The sequence below is a fragment of the Symphalangus syndactylus genome, chromosome 12 (genome assembly GCF_028878055.3).
Source record: "Symphalangus syndactylus isolate Jambi chromosome 12, NHGRI_mSymSyn1-v2.1_pri, whole genome shotgun sequence".
NCBI classification, from domain to species: Eukaryota; Metazoa; Chordata; class Mammalia; order Primates; family Hylobatidae; genus Symphalangus; species Symphalangus syndactylus.
Window position 1 is genome coordinate 141,521,626 of NC_072441.2, and position 27,564 is coordinate 141,549,189.

At 40.6% G+C, this 27,564-nt stretch overlaps 1 protein-coding gene across 5 annotated transcripts in view; it reads right to left on the reverse strand.

Annotated features, from left to right (window-relative positions):
* LOC129468935 (protein argonaute-3) overlaps nt 1–27,564 on the reverse strand; it is a 133,202-nt gene that overhangs the window by 30,565 nt on the left and 75,073 nt on the right. For all 5 annotated transcript variants that reach the window (XM_055254949.2, XM_063627904.1, XM_063627905.1 and 2 more), the window contains 6 exons: nt 24,192–24,279; nt 23,925–24,072; nt 23,376–23,495; nt 19,220–19,342; nt 18,925–19,058; nt 5,391–5,575 (listed from right to left, as the gene is read on the reverse strand). In XM_055254949.2, coding sequence (XP_055110924.1) covers nt 5,391–5,575; nt 18,925–19,058; nt 19,220–19,342; nt 23,376–23,495; nt 23,925–24,072; nt 24,192–24,279 — 798 coding nt within the window. The remainder of the gene's footprint in view (nt 1–5,390; nt 5,576–18,924; nt 19,059–19,219; nt 19,343–23,375; nt 23,496–23,924; nt 24,073–24,191; nt 24,280–27,564) is intronic.

A 27,564-nucleotide genomic window follows, 5' to 3' on the forward strand; every position in this document is an offset into this window, starting at 1 on the left:
TTCTGGGTTCAAGCGATTCTCCTGCCTCAGCCTCTTGAAGTAGCTGGGATTACAGGCACCTGCTACTATGCCCTGATAATTTTTTTTTTTTTTGTATTTTTAGTAGAGATGGGGTTTCACCACGTTGGCCAGGCTGGTCTTGAACTCCTGACCTCAAGTGATCCACCCGTCTTGGCTTCCCAAAGTGCTGGGATTACAGGTGTGAGCCACTGCACCCAGCATAACTTCTTATATATAAAAAACATAGAAAAATGGGTGCAATGTCTCACACCTGTAATCCCAGCACTTTGGTAGGCTGAGGCGGGAGGATCGCTTGAGCCCGGGAGTTAGAGACCAGCTTAGGCAACAAATAAAGACCCCATCCCTACCAAATTTTTTTTTTTAATTAGCCAGGCATGATGGTATGTGCTTTTAGTCCCACCTACTCAGGAGGCTGAGGCAGGAGGATTGCATGGGCCCAGGAGATGGAGGCCGCAGTGAACTATGATCGTGTCATTGCACTCCAGTCTGGGTGACAGAGTGAGACCTTGCCTTAAAAAAAAGGACAAGCGACAATACACATTTCTCTAAAGAAGATAAACAGAAAAATGACCCATAAGCACATGAAAAGATGCCCAACATCTCTAATCATTTAGGAAAATGCAAAATCAAAAACATTATGAGATACCACTTCACACCCATTAGGATGGCTACTATCAAAAAGCCAGAGAATAACAAACATTGGGGCAAGGACATGGAGAAACTGGAACTCCTGTGCACTGTTGGTAGGCATGTCAAATGGTGCAGCCACTGTGGAAAACACTGTGGAGGTTCCTCAGAAAATTAAAAATAGAACTACCATATGATGCAGCAATGCCACTTAGTAGATGTATACCCAAAATAGCTGAAAACAGGGCTGTGAAGAGAGATTTGTACACCTATGTTCATAGCAGCATTACTCATAATAGCTAAAGTGTAGAAGCAACCCAAGTGTCTATCAACAGAAGAATAAACAAGATGTGGTATATATATATGTATGTATGTATATATATGTGTGTGTATATGTGTATGTATATATATGTGTGTATATATACATATGTGTGTGTGTATATATATATACACACACACACACACACACACACATATACATACAATGGAATATTATTTGGCCTGAAAAAGGAAGAAAATTCTGACATACAGTACAACATGGATGAACCTTGAGGATATTATGCCAAAGGCCAAATATTGTAGGATTCATGTACACAAGGAAACTAGAATAGTCAAATTCATAGAAGCAGAAAGTAGAACAGTGCTTTCCAGGGGTTACGTGAGGTTTAATGGATATTAAAGTTATTGGTTAATGGATAAAGAGTTTCACTTTGGGATGATGAAAAAAAGTTCTGGAAATGGATAGTGATGATGGCTACACAACGTGTGAATGTTCTTAATGTCAGAATGTAAAAATTCCAGAATGACTTAGTACTTGAAATTATGTGAGTGAATGATTTGCAAGTAAACATTAAATCATTATGTGGCTCAAAAAAAAAAATGAAGGAGAAATAAAGAGTTTCTCAAACAAATAAAAACAGGGTATTTGTTGCTGGTAGAAATGCTTGGCAAGAAATATTAAAAGAATTTTCTGGCCGGGCACGGTGGCTTGTGCTTGTAATCCCAGCACTTTGGGAGGCCGAGGCGGGCAGATCACGAGGTCAGCAGATCGAGACCACGGTGAAACCCCATCTCTACTAAAAATACAAAAAAAAAATTAGCCGGGCGTGGTGGCGGGCGCCTGTAGTCCCAGCTGCTCGGAGAGGCTGAGGCGGGAGAATGGCGTGAACCCAGGAGGTGGAGCTTGCAGTGAGCCGAGATTGCACCACTGCACTCCAGCCTGGGCGACAGAGCGAGACTCCGTCTCAAAAAAAAAAAAAAAAAAAAAAAGAATTTTCCAGAGAGAAGGAAAATGATACAGATCAGAAATCATAAATGAAGGAAAAGCAGGGTACGGTGTGGGTCATGCCTGTAGTCCCAGCTACTGGGGAGGCTGAGGTGGGAAGCGTACTTGAACCCAGGCGTTTGGGGCTGCAGTGCACTATGGTCATGCCTGACAATAGCCACACCTCCAGCATGGGCAACATAGCAAGACCTGTCTCTAAAAAACAAAACAAAACAAAAGTAAGGAGGAAGGCTGAAGGTCAGCAAATAAATAAAGGTAAAATAAATTCTTGTCTTTTCATATTCTTAATTGAGCTAATAGATGATTATTTGTTCAAAATAGTAATAGCAACAGTGTATTGGGTAGTTATAGCTTATGGATAAGTGAAATAAATGACAGAAATATAAGGTACAGAAGGGAAAAATTGGGAGTATTCTGTTACAAGGTATCTCTATACTATCTAAGAAGTGGTATAATGTTACTTAAAAGTAGACTTAGATTAGTTGTAAATATGTATTAAAAAGTCTAGGGAAAACACTACAAAAATTTTTAAAGGAAGTCTAATTGATATGTTAAAAGAGGATGAAAAATAGAATTATACAAAATGCTCAATTAAAGCCAGGAGGGTCCAGGAGCAGTGGCACATGCCTGTAATCCCAGCATTGGGAGGCTGAGGCAGGAGGATCACTGGAGGCCAGGAGTTCGAGACCAGCCCAGGCATGTTTACAGTTTTGAGGAAAAAGGTAATATCAGTTTATACTACCATCAGCAACATATTAATACACTGCATACTCACAAGCACTAGGTATTATAATATTTAAATATGTTTGCTAATATTTAGTAGCACAAAATTTTTCCTTTTATTGATTTGTACTTTTCTTCTTCTTTTTTTTCTTTTTTTGAGAAAGGGTCTCGCTCTGTTGCCCAGGCAGGAGTGCAGTGGCATGATCTTGGCTCCTTGGCTCCCTGCAACCTCCACCTACTGGCTCAAGCAATCTTCCTATCTCAGCCTCCCAAGTAGCTAGGACCACAGATGTGTACTACCATGCCTGGCTAATTTTTCTATTTTTTTGCAGATATGAGGTTTCGCCATGTTGCTCAGGCTAGTCTTGAATTCCTGAACTCAAGCAATCTGCCCACCTCGGCTTCCCAAAATGCTGGGATTACAGGCATAAGCCACCACATCTGGCCTGTATTTTTCTTTAGCTACGAATAAAAACAAACATTTTATCATATATTTACTTGCTTTGTTTTTACTAGAGAAATTTCAGTTTATATTCTTTTCTCATTAATCTAAAAAAAGAAGGTTTTTATTCAACTAATAATAAACTATTTGTTTATTGTTTCTATTTGCTACAAATATTTTCCACACTCTATTGGTTTTCTTTTCATTTTAGTACATCCGTGACATGTAGGAAATTTAGGGGCCAGGCACAGTGGCTCATGCCTGTAATCCCAGCACTTTGGGAGGCTGAGGTGGGCAGATCACCTGAGGTCAGGAGTTTGAGACCACCCTGGCCAACATGGAGAAATCCTGTCTCTACCAAAAATACAAAAATCAGCCAGGCATGGTGGCACGCGCCTATAGACCCAGCTACTAGGGAGGCCAAGGCAGGAGAACAGCTTGAACCTGGGAGGTGGAGGTTGCAGTGAGCTGAGATCATGCCACTGCACTCCAGCCTGGGCAACAGAAGGAGACTCTGTCTCAAAAAAAAAAAAAAAAAAAAGGCCGGCATGGTGGCTCACGCCTATAATCCCAGCACTTTGGGATGCTGAGGCAGGAGGATCACAAGGTCAGGAGATTCAGACCATCCTGGCTAAAACGGTGAAACCCTGTCTCTACTAAAAAATACAAAAAAATTAGCCGGGCATGGTGGCAGGTGCCTGTAGTCCCAGCTACTCGGGAGGCTGAGGCAGGAGAATGGCATGAACCCAGGAGGCGGAGCTTGCAGTGAGCTGAGATTGCAACACTGCACTCCAACCCGGGCAAGAGAGCGAGACTCTCTCTCAAAAAAAAAAAAAAAAAGAGAAAATTTAATGTTTACTCAGTCAAATCTGACAATTTGCTTTTGTGATTTCTTCTATTATTTCTAAACTTACATGATTTTACCCCGTTCAGTGGTTTGAAAATTATATTTTCTTTGTATTTTTCTATGATTCAATGATTTATATTTAGCTTATTAATCTCACAAAATTTTGTTTATAATAATAACAGTTAACATTGACTGTTTACTATATGACAGGTGCTATTCTAGGCCCTTTACATATGTAGACTCAGTTAATCCTTACAACTACCCTATATATGTATTAGGTATTATTAGTATCCCAGGGTATGTGTGCTATATATCAAGGAAGTATAACTGATACACTAAAAGAGGAAAGAAAATAGAATCATATAAAATGCCCAATTAAAACCAGAAAGAGGCTAGGCACAGTGGCTCACACCTGTAATCCCTGCACTTCGGGAGGCCAAGGTTTAAGGATTGCTTGAGCCCAGGAGTTTGAGACCAACCCGAGAAACATAGCGAGATCCTGTCTCTACAAAAAAATAAAAAATTAGCCCAGTGTGGTGGCACATGCCTGTAGTTCTAGCTACTTGGGAGGCCGAGGCAGGAGGATTGCTTAAGCCCAAGAGGTCAAGGCTGCAGTAAGCCATGATTGCACCACTGCACTCCAGCCTGAAAGACTGAGTGAGATCCTATCCCATACATACATACCACATACATACATACATACATAAATATTGTCCCAATTCCAGAGATGAGGAGACTAAGGGGTAGTGTGATTAAGTAATTCAGCCAAATCACACAGGTAGTAGAACCGGCAGTACCTGAATATTGAGCAATACAGTTTAATTTGATAGCCTGTGCTTTTAACCACTACATTATACTGATACTCAAATTATCTCAATGCCATTTTTATTCAATAATTCTTCCTTTAGCCATTGTTACGTGATGCCTCTTTTCACTACTGAAACTGGTTTTTTTTTTTTTTTTTTTTTTGAGACGGAGTTTCGCTCTGTCGCCCAGGCTGGAGTGCAATGGTGCGATCTCGGCTCACTGCAAGCTTCACCTCCTGGGTTCATGCATTCTCCTGCCTCAGCCTCCCGAGTAGCTGGGACCACATGCGCCCACCACCACGCCCAGCTAATTTTTTGTATTTTTAGTAGAGACAGGGTTTCACCGTGTTAGCCAGGATGGTCTCGATCTCCTGACCTCGTGATCCACCCACCTCTGCCTCCCAAGTGCTGGGATTACAGGCGTGAGCCACTGCACCCAGCCCTGAAACTCTTTTTACAATGTCTCATCTTGGACTATTTAGTTTGCTATATTAATTTGTCTTCAAGTAATAATACATGGTTTTAAATACTGTATCATAAAATATATTTTAATATTTGAAAGTTTTAGGATGTGTTTTAGTATAATTCTAAAAGGATATCAAGTACTTGAGGAAAAATGCAGTCTTAAGATATCCTTACCATACACTGGTGTCTTCCCTGGCAGGATGACGATAATAAGCTGTAGGCCAGAATATGTGTTCTTGAGATGCCGGAACATGGGCTCTACGCTGTCTGCCCCCTGTGCATATTTGCAGAAGCATGGCTGGCCCTGGATGGGCATCCCTGCATCCTTAGAAATCTTACGCAGCTGGTCTGTGAAACCCCTAGAAGGAGAAACCACTAAATATAAAACCTTTGTCTAGTCATGAATTCCTACAAAGTGGTAATGGGAAGTTTGGGAAGAAAATGGAAAGATGAAGCAAAGATTTGTGTGCTCCATATATGAGAGGTCACCAGACTACTGATGTTAAAGGCAATGGTCTGTCAGTAATCCATTTTGCAAACGAAGAACATTCTGTACAGTTATATGGCATTCTGTAGTTTACAAGGAGCATTACTAATAGTATATGCTGGTTAAGAGCTCAGCTCTAGAGTTAGTTAGTGTGGAGAGTTAGTTAGTGTGGAGAGTTCCATTCCCAGTTCTGCTACATACTAGCTATAAAATTTTAGGCACTTACTTCAGTTTTCCTCATTTGTAAAAGGATTGCTTCAATTATAGGGTTGGTGTGAAGATTAAATGAGATCATATATGTAAAGCATTTAGCACACCACCCAAGACCATGGTAAAAGCTTGATACATTTTAGCTATTGTATATTTTCTAATTTGATCTCATAAGATTCATAAGAAAGAGGCACGGCAGGTATTATTCCTGTTTTACACATCAGAAAACAGTTTCATAGACATTACATATTTGGCCAAAGGTCAAACGATTAGACAAATGGTAGAGCCAGAATTTCTATAGTATTACCTATCTCACACTAGGATAGCAGGAAAGATTATGCCCTCAGAGGATATTTTTTAAAATATAAAAACAAAATTTAAAAACAGATGAGGCTGGGTGCGGTGCCTCACACCTATAATCCCAGCAATTTGGGAGGCTGAGGCAGGAGGATCACTTGAGGTCAGGAGTTCGAGACCAGCTTGGCCAACATGGCGAAAACCCATCTCTACTAAAAATACAAAACTAGTCTGCTGTGGTGGCAGGCACCTGTAGTCCCAGCTACTTGGGAGGCTGAGGCAGGAGAATCACTTGAATCTGGGAAGCGGAGGTTGCAGTGAGCCAAGATTATGCCACTGCACTCTAGCCTAGGTGACAGAGTGAGACTCTGTCTCCAAATAAACAAACAGATGAGGCAGGCAGCATTTTAATGTACTTTCATTTACACTGAAAAACCCCCAAAACCAATTTCTTTTTTTTTTTTTAAGATGGAGTCTCACTCTGTTGCCCAGGCTGGAGTGCAGTGATACAATCACAACTCACTGCTGCAGCCTCAACTTCCCAGGCTCAAATGATCTTCCCACCTGAGCTTCCCAAGTAGCTGGGATTATAGGCATGTGCCACCGTGCCTGGCTAATTTCTGTATTTTTAGTAGAGATGGGGTTTCACCATGTTGGTCAGGCTGGTCTTGAACTCCTGACCTCAGGCGATCCACCCGCCTCGGCCTCCCAAAGTGCTGGGATTACAGGCATGAGCCACTGCTCCCAGCCACCAATTTCATATTTATAGAAAATTTTGAATTCAGTATAAATAAGCAATAATGAGCAACAATCGCTTCACTTGTTTTTAAAACAATTGAGGTCCTAAGTCAAGGATCTGAGTGATCTTTGCTCAAAACACTCTGATTCCTTCAGGATAGAGATGAAGTTTGTAGAAATTCCCTTCTCCTATTCCTTATTGGTGCTTAATTAAAGAAGTATGAAATTGAGTATTTTCACCTAGCCTAACAAGAGCCACAAGCCCAATGATTCTGAGACATCTATTCAAGCTGTGAATAACAAATAGAAAATGAAAAATAAAAAAGCTCAAGTTTGAAAAACATTGGAAATGGTTTTTTTTTTTTTTTTGGCCTTTCAAGGCCAATAAGATAATCATAGCATTGTAATAAGCCATCTTTGTGACATTTCACTTGAAAGCAGGGTGATAAAAACTCTGGAGGAAAAAAATACATTAAGTGATCATTAAAGCATCCATTTAGAGATTTGGGTTTAATAAAAAGGGATGAACAGAATTAAACAGAAAAAAATTTTATTTCTCATATTCTAATTTCTTCTTGCCATGAAGAAAGCACAGCAAATTCTGAAATGGCCTGAGGTAAATTGGTCTCTGTATCACTCAAGAATGTTTCATTATTGGCATACTTTATATAAGTAGAGATTTAAATTAGACAAGGATCATTTCTTCAAGAAAATTAGATTCCAGAGGGATGATACATTTACAAAATCATTATAATACAATTGCATTTTGCACAAAAACTGACAAGCACAAATAGAGAGGATACTGATGGGTAGAGATAGGAAGGAGGCATTCTCAGGAAAGGGCGGCATGAATGGAAACAGGAAAAACAGGCCAGGGAGATAGAAGGAATACGGTGCTTCAGTTTCTTTGGCCGGAATATGTGAAAATGGAGTAATGATAAAGGACTTAAGAGACTGGTGAAAGATATGAAATGTCATACTGATTTTACGCTTGAACCTGGGAGGCGGAGGCTGCAGTGAGCCGAGATCATGCCACTGCACTCCAGTCAGGATGACAGAGTGAGACTCTGTCTCAATAAAATAAACAAACAAACGTCATACTGATTTTGAATGTCACTCTTAGTCAAAGAGAAGCCTAAATGTTTCAGAGTAGGTTTAGTCACAAGTAGAGGTGGTGTTCTTTCATGACAGTCAAGTTTCTCAAACAAGGGTGACAGCAGAAACCCCTGAGACTGTGTGAGAATCCCAAAGGAGAGAAGATAGATAATGAAAAGGAAAAGAAGCCAGAAAACGTAAACTAAAGAACCAGAAGGCAAGAGAGGAGGATGTCAAGAAGGTTGGCAGAGTGCAGTGGCTCACGCCTATAATCCCAGCACTTTGGGAGGCCAAGGCAGGAGGACTGCTTGAGTCCAGGAGTTTGAGACCAGTCTAGGCAACATGGAGATCCTATCTATACAAAAAAACAAAATTAGCTGGGCATGGTGGCATAAGCCTGTAGTCCCAGCTGCTTAGGAAGCTCAGGTGGGAGGATCATTTGAGCCTGGGCAGTTAAGGCTGCAGTCAGTTGTGACTATATCACTGCACTCCAGCCTGGGCAACAGAGTGAGACCTCATCTCAAAAAAAAAAAAAAGAAAGGAGTTGGTCAAATTTTGAGAAAAATAATGGCTAAGAAGAGACCATTGGACTTGATAAGCATAAAGATACAGGAAATCTTCCAGGAACCGGTTTTAGCAGAGCACTACGATTTCAAGGGAGGAGAGAGAATGGAGGTCTGGAAGCCTAAGAGATTAAGTTAGGTAATGTGAAAATTGCTGATTAAAAAGAAACTGAACTGAAGATTTTTGAGCACTTAGAAGTTGAAGGACAGAATCTGAAGAAGAGAGAAAAAGTGGTGGAGATGAAAGCCAAATTATGGAAAGTAAGGAAACTGAAACGAGGAGTTTAACCACTCCTTCAACATCCTCAACAGAAAAATAAGGATCTTAGTTAATCTTCACCTGGTAGGTAGTGTTACATTAAGTTTCACCTAAAGCTGCCTCATTACATTTTTAAAGTTTGGCCTAAAGGTTTCTCTGTACATAGTGAATGGTAATCTCCAGATGTGTAAACAAGCTGTAACCTATTCTTGTACCAATTGCTGAGTTTCAGCCAATAAAAGGCAGCCAACCGTTCAAACCATGTTCAAATAAGGCAAGTATCAAGCTGTAAGCAATCCAGCTGTTTCTGTACTTCACTTTCATTTTCTGTACATCACTTTCCTTTTTCTGCCCATAAGTCTTTAACCATGTGGTAGTGCCAGAGTCTCTTTGAACCTATTCTGGTTCTAAGGGCTGCCTGATTTATGAATCACTGTTTCCTCAATTAAACTCTGTTAAATTTAATTTGTCTAGTTTTTCTTTTAACAGATGGTGTCAGAAGTGGGATCCGAAGTACAGCCTCTAGCAATCCCCAGAAGCACTGAGTGATGATGCATGGTACCAGTCAGACTCACTGTGTTCATTCCTCTCTTGCAGCAACTGGGGATTGTGGGTAAGCTCTCAGATTCTGAAGCTCCATGGATTTGTGTTTTGAGTTATCTGAATTTGTTTGAGCAAATTTTAAAATCTGAAATGGGTTCAGAAGTCATGACAGAAACTGGACCAGGTCCCGAATCAGACTGACTTGGATTCAGTTAGAGGCCTTGGATGTTTAACTGAGTCAGGCAGAAATTGGCGGTTAATGGCAAATAAGAAGGTGTGAACTTTGGCTTTTGGAAATTCACAGAGATTTTTGTGCTCTATGTCTATGCCCTTTGTTTCTCTTTTTTGTTTGTTTGTTTGTTTTTTTGAGATGGAGTCTCACTGTTGTTGCCTGGGCTGGAGTGCAATGGAGTGATCTTGGCTCACTGCAACCTCTGCCTCCCGGGTTCCAGCAATTCTCCTGACTCTGCCTCCTGAGTAGCTGAGATTACAGGTGCCCACCACCAGGCCCGGCTAATTTTTGTATTTTTAGTAGAGATGGGGTTTCCCCATGTTGGCCAGGCTGGTCTCGAACTCCTGACCTCAGGTAATCCACCCACCTCGGCCTCCCAAAGTGCTGGGATTACAGGTGTGAGCCATTGCGCCCAGCCTATGCCCTTTGTTTCTTTTTCTTGTGTGTTTAGATAGGGAAAAATCATTGGCTGATCAATGGGATCTGACAGCCAAAGCCAAGATTCAAGGGAAAATGGGATCTTCAATTTCTGAAAAACTGAGTATTCTACCTTACAGCTATGCCTAGCTATACACGCATAAATGTTAGGACCCAAAAGCAGCAAACACTTACTGAAATGGTGAAATCTCACTTTACGTAATTTAAAATTATAGTAGAACATTCAAAATGAGTAATACTGCACTTTAAGAAGTCTATTTACAAATGAGGGCTCTAGGTTCATACCTATAATCCTAGTACTTTGGGTGGCCGAAGCAGGAGGATCACTTGAGTCCAGGAGTTTGAAACTAGCCTGGGCAACATAGTGAGACTTTGTCTCTACAAAAAAAGAAAAAAAGTTAGCAGAGCATAGTGGCAAGTCCTTGTGGTCCCAGCTACTTGGGAGGCTGACATAGGAGGATCACTTAAGCCTGGGAGGCTAAGGCTGCAGTGAGCCATGGTCACGCCACTGCACTCCAGCCTGGGCAAAAGAGTGAGGACCTACGTCAAAAAAAAAAAAAAAAAAAAAAAAAAGGCCCCCAACTTGGTTTCATCCAAAGATGCAGATGCCTATTAATCTGCAGAAGCTTCTAATAAGATTTCAATATTTTTATTCCCTCTTTTAAAAGACTTTCTATAAAAGGCAAATAAAAAGCTTAAGTAACAGCAAAATATTTTTGTTCACCTTTTGTGTAAACTGCACAAAAAAAAAAAAAGAGAGGAAAGAAGGAGAAATAGATTCTGTATCATATTGTATTTTTTGGGTCTGTTGACTAGAAAATTGAGTCTCCTCTCTATCATATAATAAAGGTTTTGCTTTTAAAATACCTTTTAATGATCACTTTGGCTAAATGAATGACTTATTTCACAGTGACCTGTGATCCTATTTGGGCCAAGTGTTTTCAATCTTTGACATATCGGACAAGCTTCCCCAAATCAAATTTCGAATTCAAAATTAAGTCTTTTTTTGACCTCAAATTAACTTTGGGATGTTACAGAGGTCCCCTACAACAGTCAAAAGAGATAATAAACAGGCTTATTTTATACGTAAAATTACATGAGAAACTGTCAAATAAGAAGTGATGTTTAAACTTCAAGTTATATTTTTATAAATATTAATATATATTCCAAAATTGTATAAGATTATGAAAATTCTCATATATGTCAGTATGTTATCAGACATGATTATGGCTATTACGTTAAATTATTGTAGGCCACAGAAATAACCAAATTTCCTTGTCAATTGCGTCTTTATGACCATTTAAAGTCATTTCCACAGTTAATTGCTTAATTCTAAAGCAGGGTCTAATATTAGGTTGGTGCAAAAGTAATTGCGGTTTCTGCTATTCAAAGTAATGGCGGCTGGGCGCAGTGGCTCACGCCTGTAATCCTAGCATTTTGGGAGGCTGAGGTGGGCGGATCACAAGGTCAGGAGTTCGAGACCAGCCTGGCCAACATGATGAAACCCTGTCTCGACTAAAAATACAAAAAATTAGCCAGGCATGGTGGCACACACCTGTAATACCAGCTACTCGAGAGGCTGAGGCAGGAGAACTGCTTGACCCTGGGAGGCAGAGGTTGTAGTGAGCCGAGATTGTGCCACTGCATTCCAGCCTGGGCAACAGAACAAGACTCCGTCTCAAAATAAATAAATAAATAAATAAATAAAAATAATGGCAGGCCGGGTGCAGTGGCTCACTCCTGTAATCCCAGCACTTTGGGAGGCCAAGGTTGGTAGATCACTTGAGGTCAGGAGTTCGAGACTAGCCTGGCCAACAAGATGAAACCTATCTCTACTAAAAATACAAAAAAATTAGCCAGGCATGGTGGCATGCGCCTGTAGTCCCAGCTACTCGGGAGTCTCAGGCAGGAGAATTGTTTGAACCAGGAACGAGGAGGTTGCAGTGAGCTGAGATAGCGCCACTGCACTCCACCCTAGGTGACAGAGCGAGACTCCGTCTCAATAAATAAATAAATAAATAAATGTATGGCAGTTATTAAAAATAACTTCACAAGCACATAAAATCCTATTTTGTCTTCAAGGAGGTTCATGGAAAAGATGAAATGGACCTTGGTAAGCACTCCTGAAGATAGGTTTCTGGTAACTTTAGGATCATATCATTTGGACTGAGTAAGAATTACCAGAACCATATTGAAGAGACAGAGTGATATATAAAACTGCTAACTCAAGCAGCACAAGAATTAAATGAATACCAAGAAAATACTTGGCCAGATTTTCATGCTAATTCAGTCAGTACTGAAACTATTAAGATACATAATTTGAATGAACTCCATGGTCCAGGTCAAATTACCTATGATAACCCATCTAATAAACAGTGCTGTGCACTTCCATTGGAGAAAGAAAATTGCTATGTAAGAGGATACAGTTCCAGTGTTAAGCATGGACTCATGGAGAGACTGGACAGCCGGCTGCCTGCTCCTTCCTGAGTCCTTAAAACTTCCATTACTAGAAGCTGTATTCCATGATTCATCAAGGAAGAGATAAAATGTATAGACTGGTCAGGCGCAGTGGCTCACACCTGTAATCCCAGAACTTTGGGAGGCCAAGGTGGGCTGATCACCTGAGGTCAGGAGTTTTAGACCACCTGGGGCAACACGGTGAAAGCCTGTCTCTACTTAAAAAATACAAAAAATTAGCTGGGTGTGGTGGCGGGTACCTGCAATCCCAGCTACTTGGGAGGCTGAGGCACAAGAATTGCTTGAACCCGGGAGGTAGAGGTTGCAGTGAGCCGAGATCGCACCACTGCACTCTAGCCTGGGTGACAGAGTGAGACTACGTCTCAAAACAAACAAACAAACAAACAAACAAACAAACACCTTATATATATATTAGTGTTGTGACTGTTCTAAATTGCTAAAATGGTTTATGACCAATGTATAGTTTGTCAAACCCATAATCTTGAGAAGACAACCAAAACTTCAGGTACTTTTCTGCTACATCTGAACATTTTATGGAGGGATTTCATTGAATTGTGATTTTCAGTGCATATTTTCTGGTTGTACAGAAGCTTTCTCATACAAGTGGGCTGATGCTATAACAGTAGCTAAAAGGTTATTAGGAAATGTGTTTCTCTCACAGAACATTGCTGAAGAAATCTCCAGTGATAGAGATACTTGCCTCACTGGACTAGCTGTAAAACAGTTAAATAAGGTATTACAGATATAAGAGCATTAGGCAAAACTAACTGAATAATCTGGATTGCCTTGGTCAAAGATGTTTCAGACTGATGACGAACAGATCCACTTCCAGTGGAAAACAAAAGTTGACCCCTTATGAAATAGTCACTGGAAGGCTTCTGCTCCTAATAATAGAACCTCCTGTATCTTCTGCTCCTAAACTTTAACATGACTAAATGATGCAAGGCTTTAATGCATTATGCCAAAGTGTATTTTCACCAGGTAAAGAAAGTTTTTCACGGACCACTGATTCAGGACAAGCAAACCCTTCATGATATAGAATTCAGAAGCTGGATCTTCTGGAAACACATCAGAGAAAGACTCCCCTTGTCACCCACACTGCAGCGAAACTTCAGGACCCTGAAGCTTGGGTTTGTAATCTCTGGACATGGATGAAACTGGAAAACATCATTCTCAGTAAACTATCACAAGGACAAAAAAACTAAACACCGCATGTTCTCACTTACAGGTGGGAATTGAACAATGAGAACTCATGGACACAGGAAGGGGAACATCACACTCCGGGGACTGTTGTGGGTTGGGGGGAGGGGGGAGGGACAGCATTAGGAGATATACCTAATGCTAAATGAAGAGTTAATGGGTGCAGCAAACCAACACAGCACATGGATACATATGTAACAAACCTGCACATTGTGCACATGTACCCTAAAACCTAAAGTATAATAATAATAAAAAAAAAAAGAAAGGCCCACCCAGACTCTTGGAACCACACACCCATCAGAGGGAGAACTTAAGGTAAAGCTAACGAGGTAAGTTTCTCCCGAGAAGCAGATGGCCTCCTAGATGTGGACAGATTTCCCAAGTTTGTGGATCAAGACTTCTCTGCTATCATGAGGCTTTTGGCTCTCAATTTTTTCCAAGTTCATGCCTGTTATGAACACTAAACTGAAAAAGGGGTCTCTTGTGTACACTCATAGGGTATACTTTTATTTGTGAAAGATAAAAAAAACCTCATATTGGTCAGGTGCGGTGGCTCATGCCTGTAATCCCAGCACTGTGGGAGGCCAAGGCGGGTGAATCACGAGGTCAGGAGATCGAGACCATCCTGGCCAACATGGTGAAACCCCATCTCTACTAAAATACAAAAAATTAGCCAGGCGTGGTGGCGCATGCCTGTAGTCCCAGCTACTTGAGAGGTTGAGGCAGGGGAATTGCTTGAACCCGGGAGATGGAGGTTGCAGTGAGCCAAGATCACAGTCTGGCGACAGAGCAAGACTCCATCTCAAAAAAAAACAAAAACCCTCACACACAGAGAAGTTTATGCCTTGATAGAGGGAAGATGAAGGGCCAGTGTGGGTGAGAAATTTTAATGGTACCTTTGTTGCTTCATAATCAGTCAGAAACAGCACTGGTCAACTCCTCTTAACCTACATCATAATTTAAAGAGAAAATTGTTGGCCAGGAGTGGTGGCTCACGCCTGCAATCTCAGCAGTTTGGGAGGCCGAGACAGGCAGATCACGAGGTCAGGAGATGGAGACCATCCTGGCTAACGTGGTGAAACCCTGCTCTACTAAAAATACAAAAAATTAGCTGGGCGTGGTGGTACGCGCCTGTACTACTTGGGAGGCTGAGGCAGGAGAATCGTTTGATCTCGGGAGGCAGAGGCTGCAGTGAGCTGAGATCACGCCACTGCACTCCAGCCTGGGTGACAGACCAAGACTCCATCTCAAAAAAAAAAAAAGAGAGCATTGTCAATACACGTTAAAGAGAATAGTGTCAGGAGGCCTTCACTCTTCTGGATGGGCATTATTTGTTAGTTTATTTTTCTATGGTATGTTTTTTTCTTTTTGGAGACAGGGTCTGGCTCTGCTGCCCAGTGGCGTGATCTCGGCTCACTGCAACCTCTGCCTCCTGGGCTCAAGCAATCCTCCCACTTCAGCCTCCCGAGTAGCTGGGACCACAGGCATGCACCACTGTGCTCGGATTATTTTTGAATTTTCAGTAGAGACAGGGTTTTGCCATGTTGCCTAGGCTGGTCTTGAACTCCTGAGCTCAAGCAATCTGCCCACCTCAGCCTCCCAAAGTGATTACAGATTACAGGTGTGAGCCGCCGCGCCTGGCCTATGGTTTGGAGTTAATGAGGCAATGATTAGAAATTTATCCCTCTAAATTTTCTAGCCTATTAGAAATTTATAGGCTCTTTGGCAGATTCTACTGCCAAAGACTATGGTTATACAAGAGACTTTAAATTATCTTGCTAAAGTTGTGCTAGATAATAGAATTGCTCTAGATTACTTACTGGCTAAACAGAAGTATCTGTGCAGCTGCTGCTACTTCTTATTGAACATGGAGGAATACATTGGATATTACACAGATTCAGTTGTAGGGGATTAACAAACAGGCTGCTTGGTTGAAACAAGTAGACTCTTATTCTAGCTTATTCTTCGATCTATTTGATTTTAGGTGGCTTGGTTCATGGGGACCTTGGCTAAGGAGCATACTCCAAACTCTTGGGGTTATTCTCCTGATAGTCAAAATAGTAGTCTCCCTGGGATACTATATTCTCTCAAAAGTTTTAAGTGTTTGCATATGGCCATCTGTAGAATGTCAAATGGTCTCTCTTGAATTGGAATGAAAACTCAAAGAAATGTGTGAGCATGAGGAACGCCATACTTATAAAGGACATACTGAGACCAGAAACCCAAAATCTCGGTAACAGAGTGGTGCTAAGGTCCTAAGTTTTGGTCACACTCTTACCTAAGTGAGGACCTAACCAATAGGGAGAAATTTTTAAACAAAATTATGGGAAGCCATTGTTTTGGACTAAGCTCATGCACGAGGCCCCAACAGACCACACCAAACCAAAATGGAGTCACTCACGCTAAGTGTGAGACAATTACACTGAAACATTAAAGAAAGAGATAGATCCTAAAATAGACCAGGTTTTGTTTTTCTCCTGAAAACAGGAAATTTCAGCACAAGGAGGTCCCCTCTACTCTTACCCTTAGGAAAAAGTAACCTGAAGTCCTTGTTCCCATTTTACAAAACCCATTGTTCTGCTCTTTCCCAGTGGGATTTGAGACCAAATAAGTAAGTTTATGATGGTGACAGTGACATCAATGCCAATCCATTAAAAAAAAAATTGGGGGGATAGATCAAAGAGGATAACTGTTAAATTAAGTTTTGCTTAAAGCTACCTCCTTACCTCTTTTAAGTTCAGCCTAGAGGTTTCTCTGAACATCGTAAACTGTAACCTAGGCCAGGCGCAGTGGCTCACGCCTGTGATCCCAGCACTTTGGGAAGCTGAGGCAGGCAGATCACCTCAGGTCAGGAGTTTGAGACCAGCCTGGCCAACACAGTGAAACCCCATCTCTACTAAAAATACAAAAATTAGCCGGGCATAGTAGTGAGGGCCTGTAGTCCCAGCTACTCTAGAGGCTGAGGCAGGAGAGCTGCTTGAACCTGAGAGGCGGGGGTTGCAGTGAGCCAAGATCACGCCACTGCACTCCAGCCTGGGTGACAGAGCAAGACTCTGTCTCAAAACAAAAACAAAAAACTGTAACCTAAATGGATGGGTAAATAGTGGATAAGCTACTTGTGTACCAAACACATAATGTACCATACATAATTTAAGGCAAATGCCAGGCTGTAACCAATCCATCTGTTTCTGTACTTCATTTCCATATTCTGTATGCCACTTTCCTTTTTCTGTCCATAAATCTTCTTCAGCCATGCGGCTGCTGCAAGTCTCTCTGAACCTGTTCTTCTTCCAGGGGCTGCCTGATTTGCAAGTCATTCTTTGCTCAATTATAAACTCTGTTAAATTTAATTTGTCTGAAGTTTTTATTTTAACAGAAGATATGATTAGCTCTATTTTACAAAGGTGAACATTGAAGAATAATGAGATTAAATAAATTATCCATGGTAATAAATCCAGGTAGTGGCAAATCTGGGAATTATACCTAAACTGTCATCGAAAGACAATGATGCTGCTACTATCCCACAAAAAGTAGTTGTGATATTGTGAAATGTGCATTTGTTGGCCATTCCCATTTCCTAGCAGACAACTCCTAAAATCCTTAGAAACTCCTAAGTGTTATCCTTTTTGTATGATACTGATTGCCTAACGGCTGGTAGCCTATAGGTAGCTTCAGGATGGGGTCTGGTCACCGGAAAGGCAAGGCAAGGTTAGAGGGTTGGGACTTTCAGCCCCACATCCCCAACCTCCAAGGAGGTGAAAGGGGCCAAAGGTTAAGTTGATAAATAATGGCTAACAGTTTAATCAATGAGGCCTATGTAATGAAGCATCCATAAAAACCCAAAAGGATGGGGTTTGGAGAGCTTCTGGCCAGCTGAACACACAAAGGTTCCTGGAGGGTAGTGTACCCAGGGATGGCACGGAAACCCCACACTCCCTTGCCATACCTCGCCCTATGCATATCTTTACTGCATCCTTTGTAATATCTTTTCTAATAAAACAGTAAACATAGTAAGTGTTTCCCTAGTTCTGTGAGCTGCTCTATCAGATGAATCTCTCTTGAAGAGGGGGTCATGGGAACCCACGACCAGAGGCCTGGACTTGCTACTGGCATCTGAAGCAGAGTGCAGCCTTGTGGGACTGAACCCTGATCTCCAGGAAGACAGTGTAATAACTGAATTGGAGGATACCCAGCTGGCATCCACTGCAGAACTGATTGTTTGCTTGGTGTGTGGGGAAACCCTCCCCACATTTAGTCACAAGAGTCTTCTGTGTTGATTGCTGTGGTGTGAGAGCAGAGAAAAAATATGGTTTGAGCTTGTGTTTTTTCCATTCACAGTAGTCTATAAGGATGTCTAGTAGAATGAATCAAGGAATTTACTATGACTAACAAATTTTTTCACCAAACTATTGAGAAGTTTTTTTTTTGGTTTTTTTTTTTTTGAGAGAGTCTCGCTCTGTTGCCCAGGCTGGAGTGCAGTGGCACAATCTCGGCTCACTGCAAGCTCCACCTCCTGGGTTCATGCCATTCTCCTGCCTCAGCCTCCCGAGTAGCTGAGACTACAGGTGCCCACCACCACGCCCGGCTAATTTTTTGTATTTTTAGTACAGACGGGGTTTCACCGTGTTAGCCAGGATGGTCTCAATCTCCTGACCTTGTGATCCACCCACCTTGGCCTCCCAAAGTGCTGGGATTACAGGCGTGAGCCACCGTGCCCGGCCAAGAAGAAACATTTTTAAAGGTTCAGTGACTAGGCCGGGCGCGGTGGCTCACACCTGTAATCCCAACACCTTGGGGGGCCAAGGCGGGCAGATCACCTGAGGTCAGGAGTTTGAGATCAGCCTGGCCAACATGGTGAAACCCCATCTCTACTAAAAATACAAAATTAGCTGGGCATGGTGGCACACACCTGTAACCCCAGCTACTTGGGAGGCTGAGGCAGGAGAATCGCTTGAGCCTGGGAGGTGGAGGTTGCAGTGAGCTGGGATCACGCCACTACACTTCAGCCTGGGTGACAGAGTGAGACTCTGTCTCAAAAAAAAAAAAAAAAAAAAGGTTCAGTGATTACATATACTTCATATTAAGGCAACATCTGTTAGAACATTAGATGAGTAATTTAAAGTCTAAACACAAAAAAGTCCCAAAGCCAAGGTAATGACATGCCTTACTTCAGTATTTCTTCTCTGCACTGCCTCTGGGTGGCAAAACAAGCGATAGCCCACATTTTGATTTCAACTCCTGTGTGGAATTGTTTCCCTCGCATGTCCCATACTCCGTGGCTCGGTGTTGCTACTGTCCGATTCTATACGAGGAGAAAAAAATAACATGGTGAAAAGAACAAAAATTTTCAATAAACAGAAAGTAAATATTTCAAATCGCTGAACTGAAATATTTCTGATATGCCTTTCTCTCCATACTTACAGACAATATGCGTATGATTAAAACATTAACAAGAGACTTTACCCGTCCTCCATACTGGAGCATAGGTGCTGGAAGTACACGTCCAGTTACATGAGCCATTTCATCCCGAACTTTAAATTGAAACTCCTGAACAAATGGATCTGTTTCATAATTTGCACTTCTTACCTAAAAATAGAAAAAGTTTGTAGTTACTCTCAAAATTTCCCCAAATCCCCTACTTTAATGCATTAGAACCCTCTTTTTTTTTCTTCACTGTGTCAATAATATATTTTCCAACAGGTCTAATCAATGGTGCTCTAACTACAGAACAGCGCATCTTAACCTGGGGACCATGGGTCATGAATGGACTGTAGAAATTCTGTGACCTCCTGGTAATTTATACAAAACTTGTATGTATACATTAGGTTGAATAATACATTTTGGCCTGGCATGGTAGTTCATGCCTGTGATCTCAGCATTTTGGGAGGCCAAGTTGTAGGATTGCTCGAGCCCGGGAGCTTGAAACTAGCCTGGGCAACATAGTGAGACCCTGTCTCTACAAAAAAATTAAGAAATTAGGATGGGCGTGGTGGCTCACATCTGTAATCCCAGCACTTTGGCAGGCTGAAGTGGGAGAACTGCTTGAGCTCAGGAGCTCAAGACCAACCTGGGTAACAAAGTAAGACCTCATCTCTACAAAAAATTAAAAAGAATTAGCCAGGTGTGGTGCTGTGTGCCTGTGGTCCCAGCTATTTGGGAGGCTGAGGTGAGAGAATCGCTTGAGCCTGGGAGCTCAAGGCTGCAGTGGGCTGTGATTGCACCACTGTAATCCAGCCTGGGGATCAGAGCAAGACCCTGTCTCAGAAGAAAAAAAAAAATTCATGAAAATGATAATAAAACTTTTTTTTTTTTTTAAAGAGATGGAGTCTTGCTATGTTATTCAGGCTGGCCTTGAACTCCTGGGCTCAAGCCATCTTCCTCTCTCAGCCTCCTAGATAGCTGGGATCATAGGCATGCGCCACTATGTACCACCCAGCTGAAAATGGTAATTTTGTATGATTGAACCTAATATGCTTTTGGATGGAGAAAGAAATATCTCACCCAAAAAGAGGTTAAGAACCTCTGACTATAGGAGATCTGGATACATTCTATTAAAATTTATTTTGTGTAGAGTTTGGTAGGAAATATTAACAATCTTAAGGCTTTTAAAAATTATTTGATTTATAATTTATATAAAATTTACTTGACTATTTTCAGTGCCATATGAAAAAATTTATTTCATGGAATACACTTAAAGACAGATAAGAAAGCCAGTATGAGTCACAGGTTATAATTTTTATATATTCCCATACATATAATCAAAGAACTTCATGAATCTCACTGAAATTCATGCTTAAAGCATGCTGCTATATAGAATCTCTCCACAATAAGCAGGAAAAGTCATTTTCTTTTCTTTTCTTTTTTTTTTTTTTTTTTTTTTTGAGACAGGGTCTCACTCTGTCATCCAGTGGTGCAATCACAGCTCACTGCAACTTCAACCTCCTGGGGCCCAAGCGATCCTCCCACCTCAGCCTCCTGAGTAGCTGGGACTACAGGTGCATGCCACATACCTGGCTAATTAACATTTTTTTTTGTAGAGATGGGGTCTCACTATGTTGCCTAGGCTGGTCTTGAACTCCTGGGCTCAACTGATAGTCCTGCCTCGGCCTCCCAAAGTGATGGGGTTACAGGTGTAAGCCCCATTTTCTAAATTAGGCACCAATGGGGCATCTCTTTCAATCTTATTTGCCATTCATTTCTGTACTTCAGTGTATCTGTAATGAGGTTACAGCGAATAACGATGACTATACCACAACAACTAATATACTATGACTTGCTGCATGATGTACTTGGTGCTAGGTCCTTAATGACACATTTTCACAATTATTTTATAGCTACAAAAACAGTTCTTTTATAATCTATATTTTACAGAGGATGCAACTAAAGCTCATAAAGTAAAATGATTGCCAAAAACCACACAGCTAAGCAAGTGATGTAGATAGTGTCTGAAACCATGTATATTCCGATTCTAGAGTGTCTACTCTTAATCACTGCATTATCTTTCCAGATACTATAAATACAATAATAATAATATCATAACAGTAACAGTAAGTAAGTGGAGAAGCCAGACTTCCAACCCAGGGTTGTTAGACTCCAAAGTCTGTTTTATTTTTTAAAACTACCATATGATACTTTCTGAACAGTTAAGCTGTAATAAATGAGTTAGACCAGTGAGTTATTGAGACTTTTATAGACAAAGTAAGAGGTCTTAGTCTCTGAAAGATTTCGAGAAAGCTTTTAAAATCTTAGACTAGAATCAGAGAAAAATCCAGGATGGAAGCCAGCATATATTTTCCTAATTAAATATCATGTAATAACTTTCTTTGACTCTTTACAGAACAGTCAATAAGGAAAAAAACTATTTGTAGTTGGCTTAACCAAACAAAAGACCCAGTTTTTGCCAAAGATGAAATTACTAAGGTTAAAAAATAAATTAAAAGAGCCAGTTTTGCATCCCTATTTTCAATAATCTTTAAAATTGCTTTTGGAAGTATTATTAAGTTGTTTTGGGAAATATTCACATTTCCAGATTTTTTTCTCTTTGCTTGGGCAGTTAAAATGGTATTCAAGAACAGAGCCAGATAAGATTCAGATGCCCTTTAATCTTGAGTTTTGCCTCATTCTATGAGTTTTATAAAGTGGTATTGGTAACGCCTTCCTTCCCCTCATTTAGAACAATGAGACAGCACAGAGACCTTACATGGTTAAAGCTATCTTCTATTTCCTTTCTTTCTTTTCTTTTCTTTTCTCTCTCTCTCTCTTTCCTTTTCTCTTTCTTTCCCTCCCTCCCTCCCTCTCTCTTTCTTTTTTTTAGACAGAGTTTCACTCTTGTTGACCAGGCTGGAGTGCAATGGCACAATCCCAACTCACTGCAACCTCTGCCTCCCGGGTTCAAGCGATTCTCCTGCCTCAGCCTCCTGAGTAGCTGGGATTACAGGCATGTGCCACCACGCCTGGCTAATTTTGTATTTTTAGTAGACACGGGGTTTCTCCGTGTTGGTAGGCTGGTCTTGAACTCCCAACCTCAGGTGATCCACCCACCTCAGCCTCCCAAAGTCTGGGATTACAGGCATGAGCCACCGCACCAGACCTTCTTTTTCTTTCTTTTTTTTTTTTTTTTTGAGACAGAGTCTCACTCTGTTGTCCAGGCTGGAGTGCAGTGGTGTGATCGGTTCACTGCAGCCTCTGCCTCCCAGGTTCAAGTGATTTTCATGCCTCAGCCACCTGACTAGCTGGGATTACAGACGCATGCCACCATGCCCCACTAATTTTTGTGTTTTTAGTAGAGATGGCATTTCGCCATGTTTCCCACGCTGGTCCCAAATTCATGGCCTCAAGTGATCCACCCGCCTTGGCCTCCCAAACTGCTGGGATTACAGACGTGAGCCACTGAGCCCAGCCATTTCTTTATTCAGACTGTACAGCTGCCACTCTGATACTGGGGACTAAGCAATCTTAGACTGAGTGTTAAGAATTTTAGCATTGGCCGGGTGCAGTGGCTCACGCCTGTAATCCTAGCACTTTGGGAGGATGAGGAGGGCAGATCACGAGGTCAGGAGACGGAGACCATCCTGGCTAACATGGTAAAATCCTGTCTCTACTAAAAATACAAAAAAATTAGCCGGGCGTGGCGGCGTGCGCCTGTAGTCCCAGCTGCTGGGGAGGCTGAAGCAGGAGAATGGTGTGAACCTGCGAGGCAGAGCTTGCAGTGAGCCGAGATCGTGCCACTGCACTCCAGCCTGGGTGACAGAGCCAGACTCCGTCTCAATAAAAAAAAAAAAGAATTTTAGTACTGCTAGTCATAATTCTTTGACTCTTCCTCCTATTTCCCATCTCTTTTAGGTGGAGGTTCCAGTTTACTAAATTGAAACATTTCTTCTGAGAGGATGTGTTCCCTGGATCTACTTAAAAAGCTCAAGGTTAAATGAGAAGGACCTAACCCTTCTCATATAGCTCACCAAGGCTTGTATCGAGAACATTAGATTACTTCCATGATCGCTTTTAATTCTGACAGTCCATGAAATGGTCATAAGGTATGGGTTGATAAGGACATGGTTCTCTAGTATTATAGTTCACCCTAATATATTTTAAATTCTCATTTCTAAGGTTAAGTACTAACCAATCTGCTAATTTCCTCTTGTCTATCTGGTGCAGATCTTGCTGTTGCCTTGATCATAGTGGAAGTCTGATTGTCTGTTAGCTTCTTGATACATCGTTGTCCTGCCACAATATTACAGACCTACAAACGGAAAAAGTTTTGTACTAGATGTATGTATCTTTTTTTTTAGCTCTTACTTAGTGCCAATTACATGTAAAATAAAAATTTAAAATCAACTTCATTAAACCACTTATTTTCAATATGTTAAGTAAAAAGGTAGTAAACAAGACGGCTCTACAGTAATTAAGTATAATTAAGTAAAATGTACACCAGATGAAGACTGAAAGAAGTATAGTATACCAAAATGTTAACAGCGGTTACACTAGAGTGGTAGGATTATGGATGAACTTGTTTCGTGTTATTTCATTACAGAAAATTTAGAATAAATTAAAACTTAAAAACAGTTCATATTCCAAAGTAAATGTTCTGTATGAGGTAAGTTATCGGCCATAAAAGACCCCAAAAGAATGATGAACAACAGGGTATTAATGAGCAGTGTGAAGGCATTACTTCTAGCGGCAGGTAGGTGTGTTTCTGCTCCTGCCCGACTTGCAGACAGGGAAGGTGCGGGTACTTCAGCTGAAGAGTATACTTTTCTCTGAAATACTGCGCTACCGTTCTCTCCACAGTTTGGCCATTTTCTAACTGTAAAGGAAAGCTGAGGAAAAAAAAGTACACATGAACAATTCTCTCCCATTATGAGCCAGAAAAACTCCCAACCCCACTAACTGGAGCAAGCTGCCTCACACCATCGCTGCTCTGACAAACTTTTCTTACGTTTGATGACTGGCAGGCCTCCTTGTTACATTACAAACACGGTATTTCCGTCTCATTGTTCCACAATGAGTCACTTCAACCTTCAAACCTGTTCCCAACAAGAGAAATGGAGGTTACAGAACTGTCACACGTAAAATATTTATACTTATAAAGCCTGTTCATTACCATAAAAAACTCAATTCTGAACAGACAAAAAATTCTGTAATACAGGCAATATAATACAAACACCAAATTTTACATATAACATTGTTAATAATGGTCACAGTCATGACAGACCTAATGGCAAAATTTTTCCTTACCCCATCAAGCTCTACACATGAAAAAATAAAATCATAAAGTTTGCAAAGCCCATAGATCAAGGGCCAAAATCTTCCATTAATAAAAAATCCTGTTTATAATAAATTCAGGTATTTATGCTGGGAGAGGGAAGGAGGAATGAAAGAGGAGATACAATAATTCTCAAGGTATTCCATAATTTCAAATTATGTGATATTTACCTAGCCCAGTCACCGCATACTGATTGAAGATCAGAATTTCATAAAGCTCAAGAAAGAAGCCCTTTAAAGATTTATAAAGCAGGAGAAAAAAAATTCCAGGCATTTTTTAACAGAAGTGACAATTTTATAGAAGTATAATATAGTGCCACAGCTCTTTTCCAATACTATTAAAAATCAAATGCAACCAAAATAATTCCTAAAGTAGACGATCCCTACCCTCTTAAGGAGTCCAGATCCCTTTGAGAATCTGATGTAAGCAACAAACTCTCAGCAAAATGCACATATACATAATTTAGCACATGATTTTAGGAGTTCTTGGATCCCTGCAGTCCATCTGTGGACTCTAGGGGTTCAAGGATCCCAGGCCTGCTCTAGAATGTGAAGAAATGGGCTTTAAGCCATTGGTTGAAGTTCTTCGAGATGAATTTTCTGAAGCAGTGCTGTCAAAGAGAATTTTCTTGAGATGATGGAATGTTCTACATTTATGCTAATATGGTAATCACTAATAACATGTTACTAAGCATAAGAAATGTAGCTGGTGTACCTAAGAAACTGAAAATCTAATATTATTTAGATTTTTTTTTTTTTGAGTTTTTCACTCTTGTTGCCCAGGTTGGAGTGCAATGATGCGATCTTGGCTCACTGCAACCTCTGTCTCCAGGGTTAATGCGATTCTCCTGCCTCAGCCTCCCAAGTAGCTGGGATTACAGGCACCAGCCACTACGCCCAGTTAATTTTTGTATTTTTAGTAGAGATGGGGTTTCGCCATGTTGCCCAGGCTGGTCTTGAACTCCTGACCTCAGGTGAACCACCCACCTCAGCCTCCCAAAGTGTTGAGATTACAGGCGTGAGCCACCACGCCCGGCCTTTATTTTAATTAATTTAAATGTAAGTAGCTACATGTGGTTAGTGCAGTCTTAGCCTGGAGAAGAGTTAACAGGTACACAGAGGTCACAGATAAGCAACTCCTTTCTAAAGTCTGGCCTAGACTCCAAAGGATAAAGTCCAAAATGGGGTAGATGGAGAACAACTTTTAGTTCCCTGATAATATTTATGGTTATTACTCTTTGTGGTATTTCTCTTTCATATTTGTGATTCCTATACTGCAGTGATTCTTAGCCAGAGGCCAATCTGTCCCCCAGGGGACATTTGGCAATGTCTGGAGACAAATTGATAGGTATGGCCGGAGATGCTACTGCTTTCTATTGAGTAGAGGCCAGGGATAGTATGAAATATCCTGTAATGCACAGAACAGCCCTACCCCTATCTCAACAAAGAATTTTCCAGCCCAAAATGTCAACGCTGCTGAGGTTGAGAATGCCTGCTACGGTAAAATTTATTTTCTTACCTAACTGCTACCTGCAATTACGTAAGAAAATTAGTACCAAACACAAAGCTCAATCATATAAATGATACTTTCTTCTGATAGATCAGAACAAATTAAGATGTTAAATGGACTCGGTATCCATCCCTGTACCAGATTGGTATGGGTTTGTTTTTCTTTGGAAGTGCTCCTCCTTGAATCAGTGAGTAGTAATTTTTCATTACAACTACCTTTATAAAACAAAAATGTCAGATCAACTAGAGAATTACTGTCTTTATATTATAAAGGAGACTAGAAAATAAAATACTATCGAAGGAGGATCTTAAAAGAAGGAAATACTAATAATATGAAGAAACAAGATGTAAAAATATTATGTTCAGGGGAGAACACAATAGAAAAGTCTAAAACAAATTTCCGTTATTTGCACCACTTAGCAATTTATTTTCAACTCGTCTCCTTGAATTAAAAAAATATTAATAAGGTTCTCCAAGCCTATAAAGCTTTTACTAAAAATAAGTTGGCGCGTATATATATATATATATATGGTACTTATAACATATATTTTCCTCAGTATTTCTGCTGTTTAACTATCATGAGTTACTGGATAAAGAAACCACCCCAAAGTTATTATTAAATATTTAGGTACAAGTTCAACTGGAATAAGATGAATATACTAAGAAAATCTATTCTTTATTGCATACTTTGTGTCATTATTTAACAGCTAGCATCAAATTCTTCATACCAGCTAAAAAACCCAAAGATAGAGAGAACACAAAACTCTTATTCTCTTGGGTTACTGTAGTAGGAATACATGATGTACTTTATTGAGCCTTCTTTAAAAAAAAAAAAAAAAGCCCTATTTTACTTGGAATGAAGAAAAAAATAATCAGTTTGTCAATTGGATCCAATCCAGATTTTTCCACCCCCAAACTAGGATCATAGGTACCTAAGAATTAGACCAAAATCTAGGCGCTAGCAAAAAGTTGAAATTTTTAAAAAGTGGACTAGATCATTCTCTGCCCGGGTCCCTCCCCAAACCCTCCATCCAACCAAAAAAAACACTTTTGGCTTTAATAAATATTTAACCTATAAACTTGGCTTTACCTTCACTATAACATCAACTTTATTATGCTTTCTAGTCATTTTTTCAGTCATTTCTTTGGGCCCCTGAGCAGTTGAAGTTAAGATCGAGTCCATGCTCTTCGGGCAGCAGTTGAATCCTTGTTCTGTACATCTTGTATTTTCTGTGATAGAGTGGTGATATGAGTTGATCGCATAGTTACCGCAAAATAATGTAAGTGACTTCATGATATCAGAGGTGGTAACTAAGCAGCAACTCCACTGGAAACCATGGCATTTAGATGATCACATATTAATGGTAGGTAATGCACTAACCTCCTGACAATGCTAGCTGTGCAGTTAATACAGATTATGAAAGGACAATGGTACGGTTGCCAAACAGTTACATAAACAGTTTCTTACTTCGGCATTTAAATAACTTGAGGTAAATGGATGCTTATTTTCGAAGCAGGGTGGATCTTCCTTTTAATGT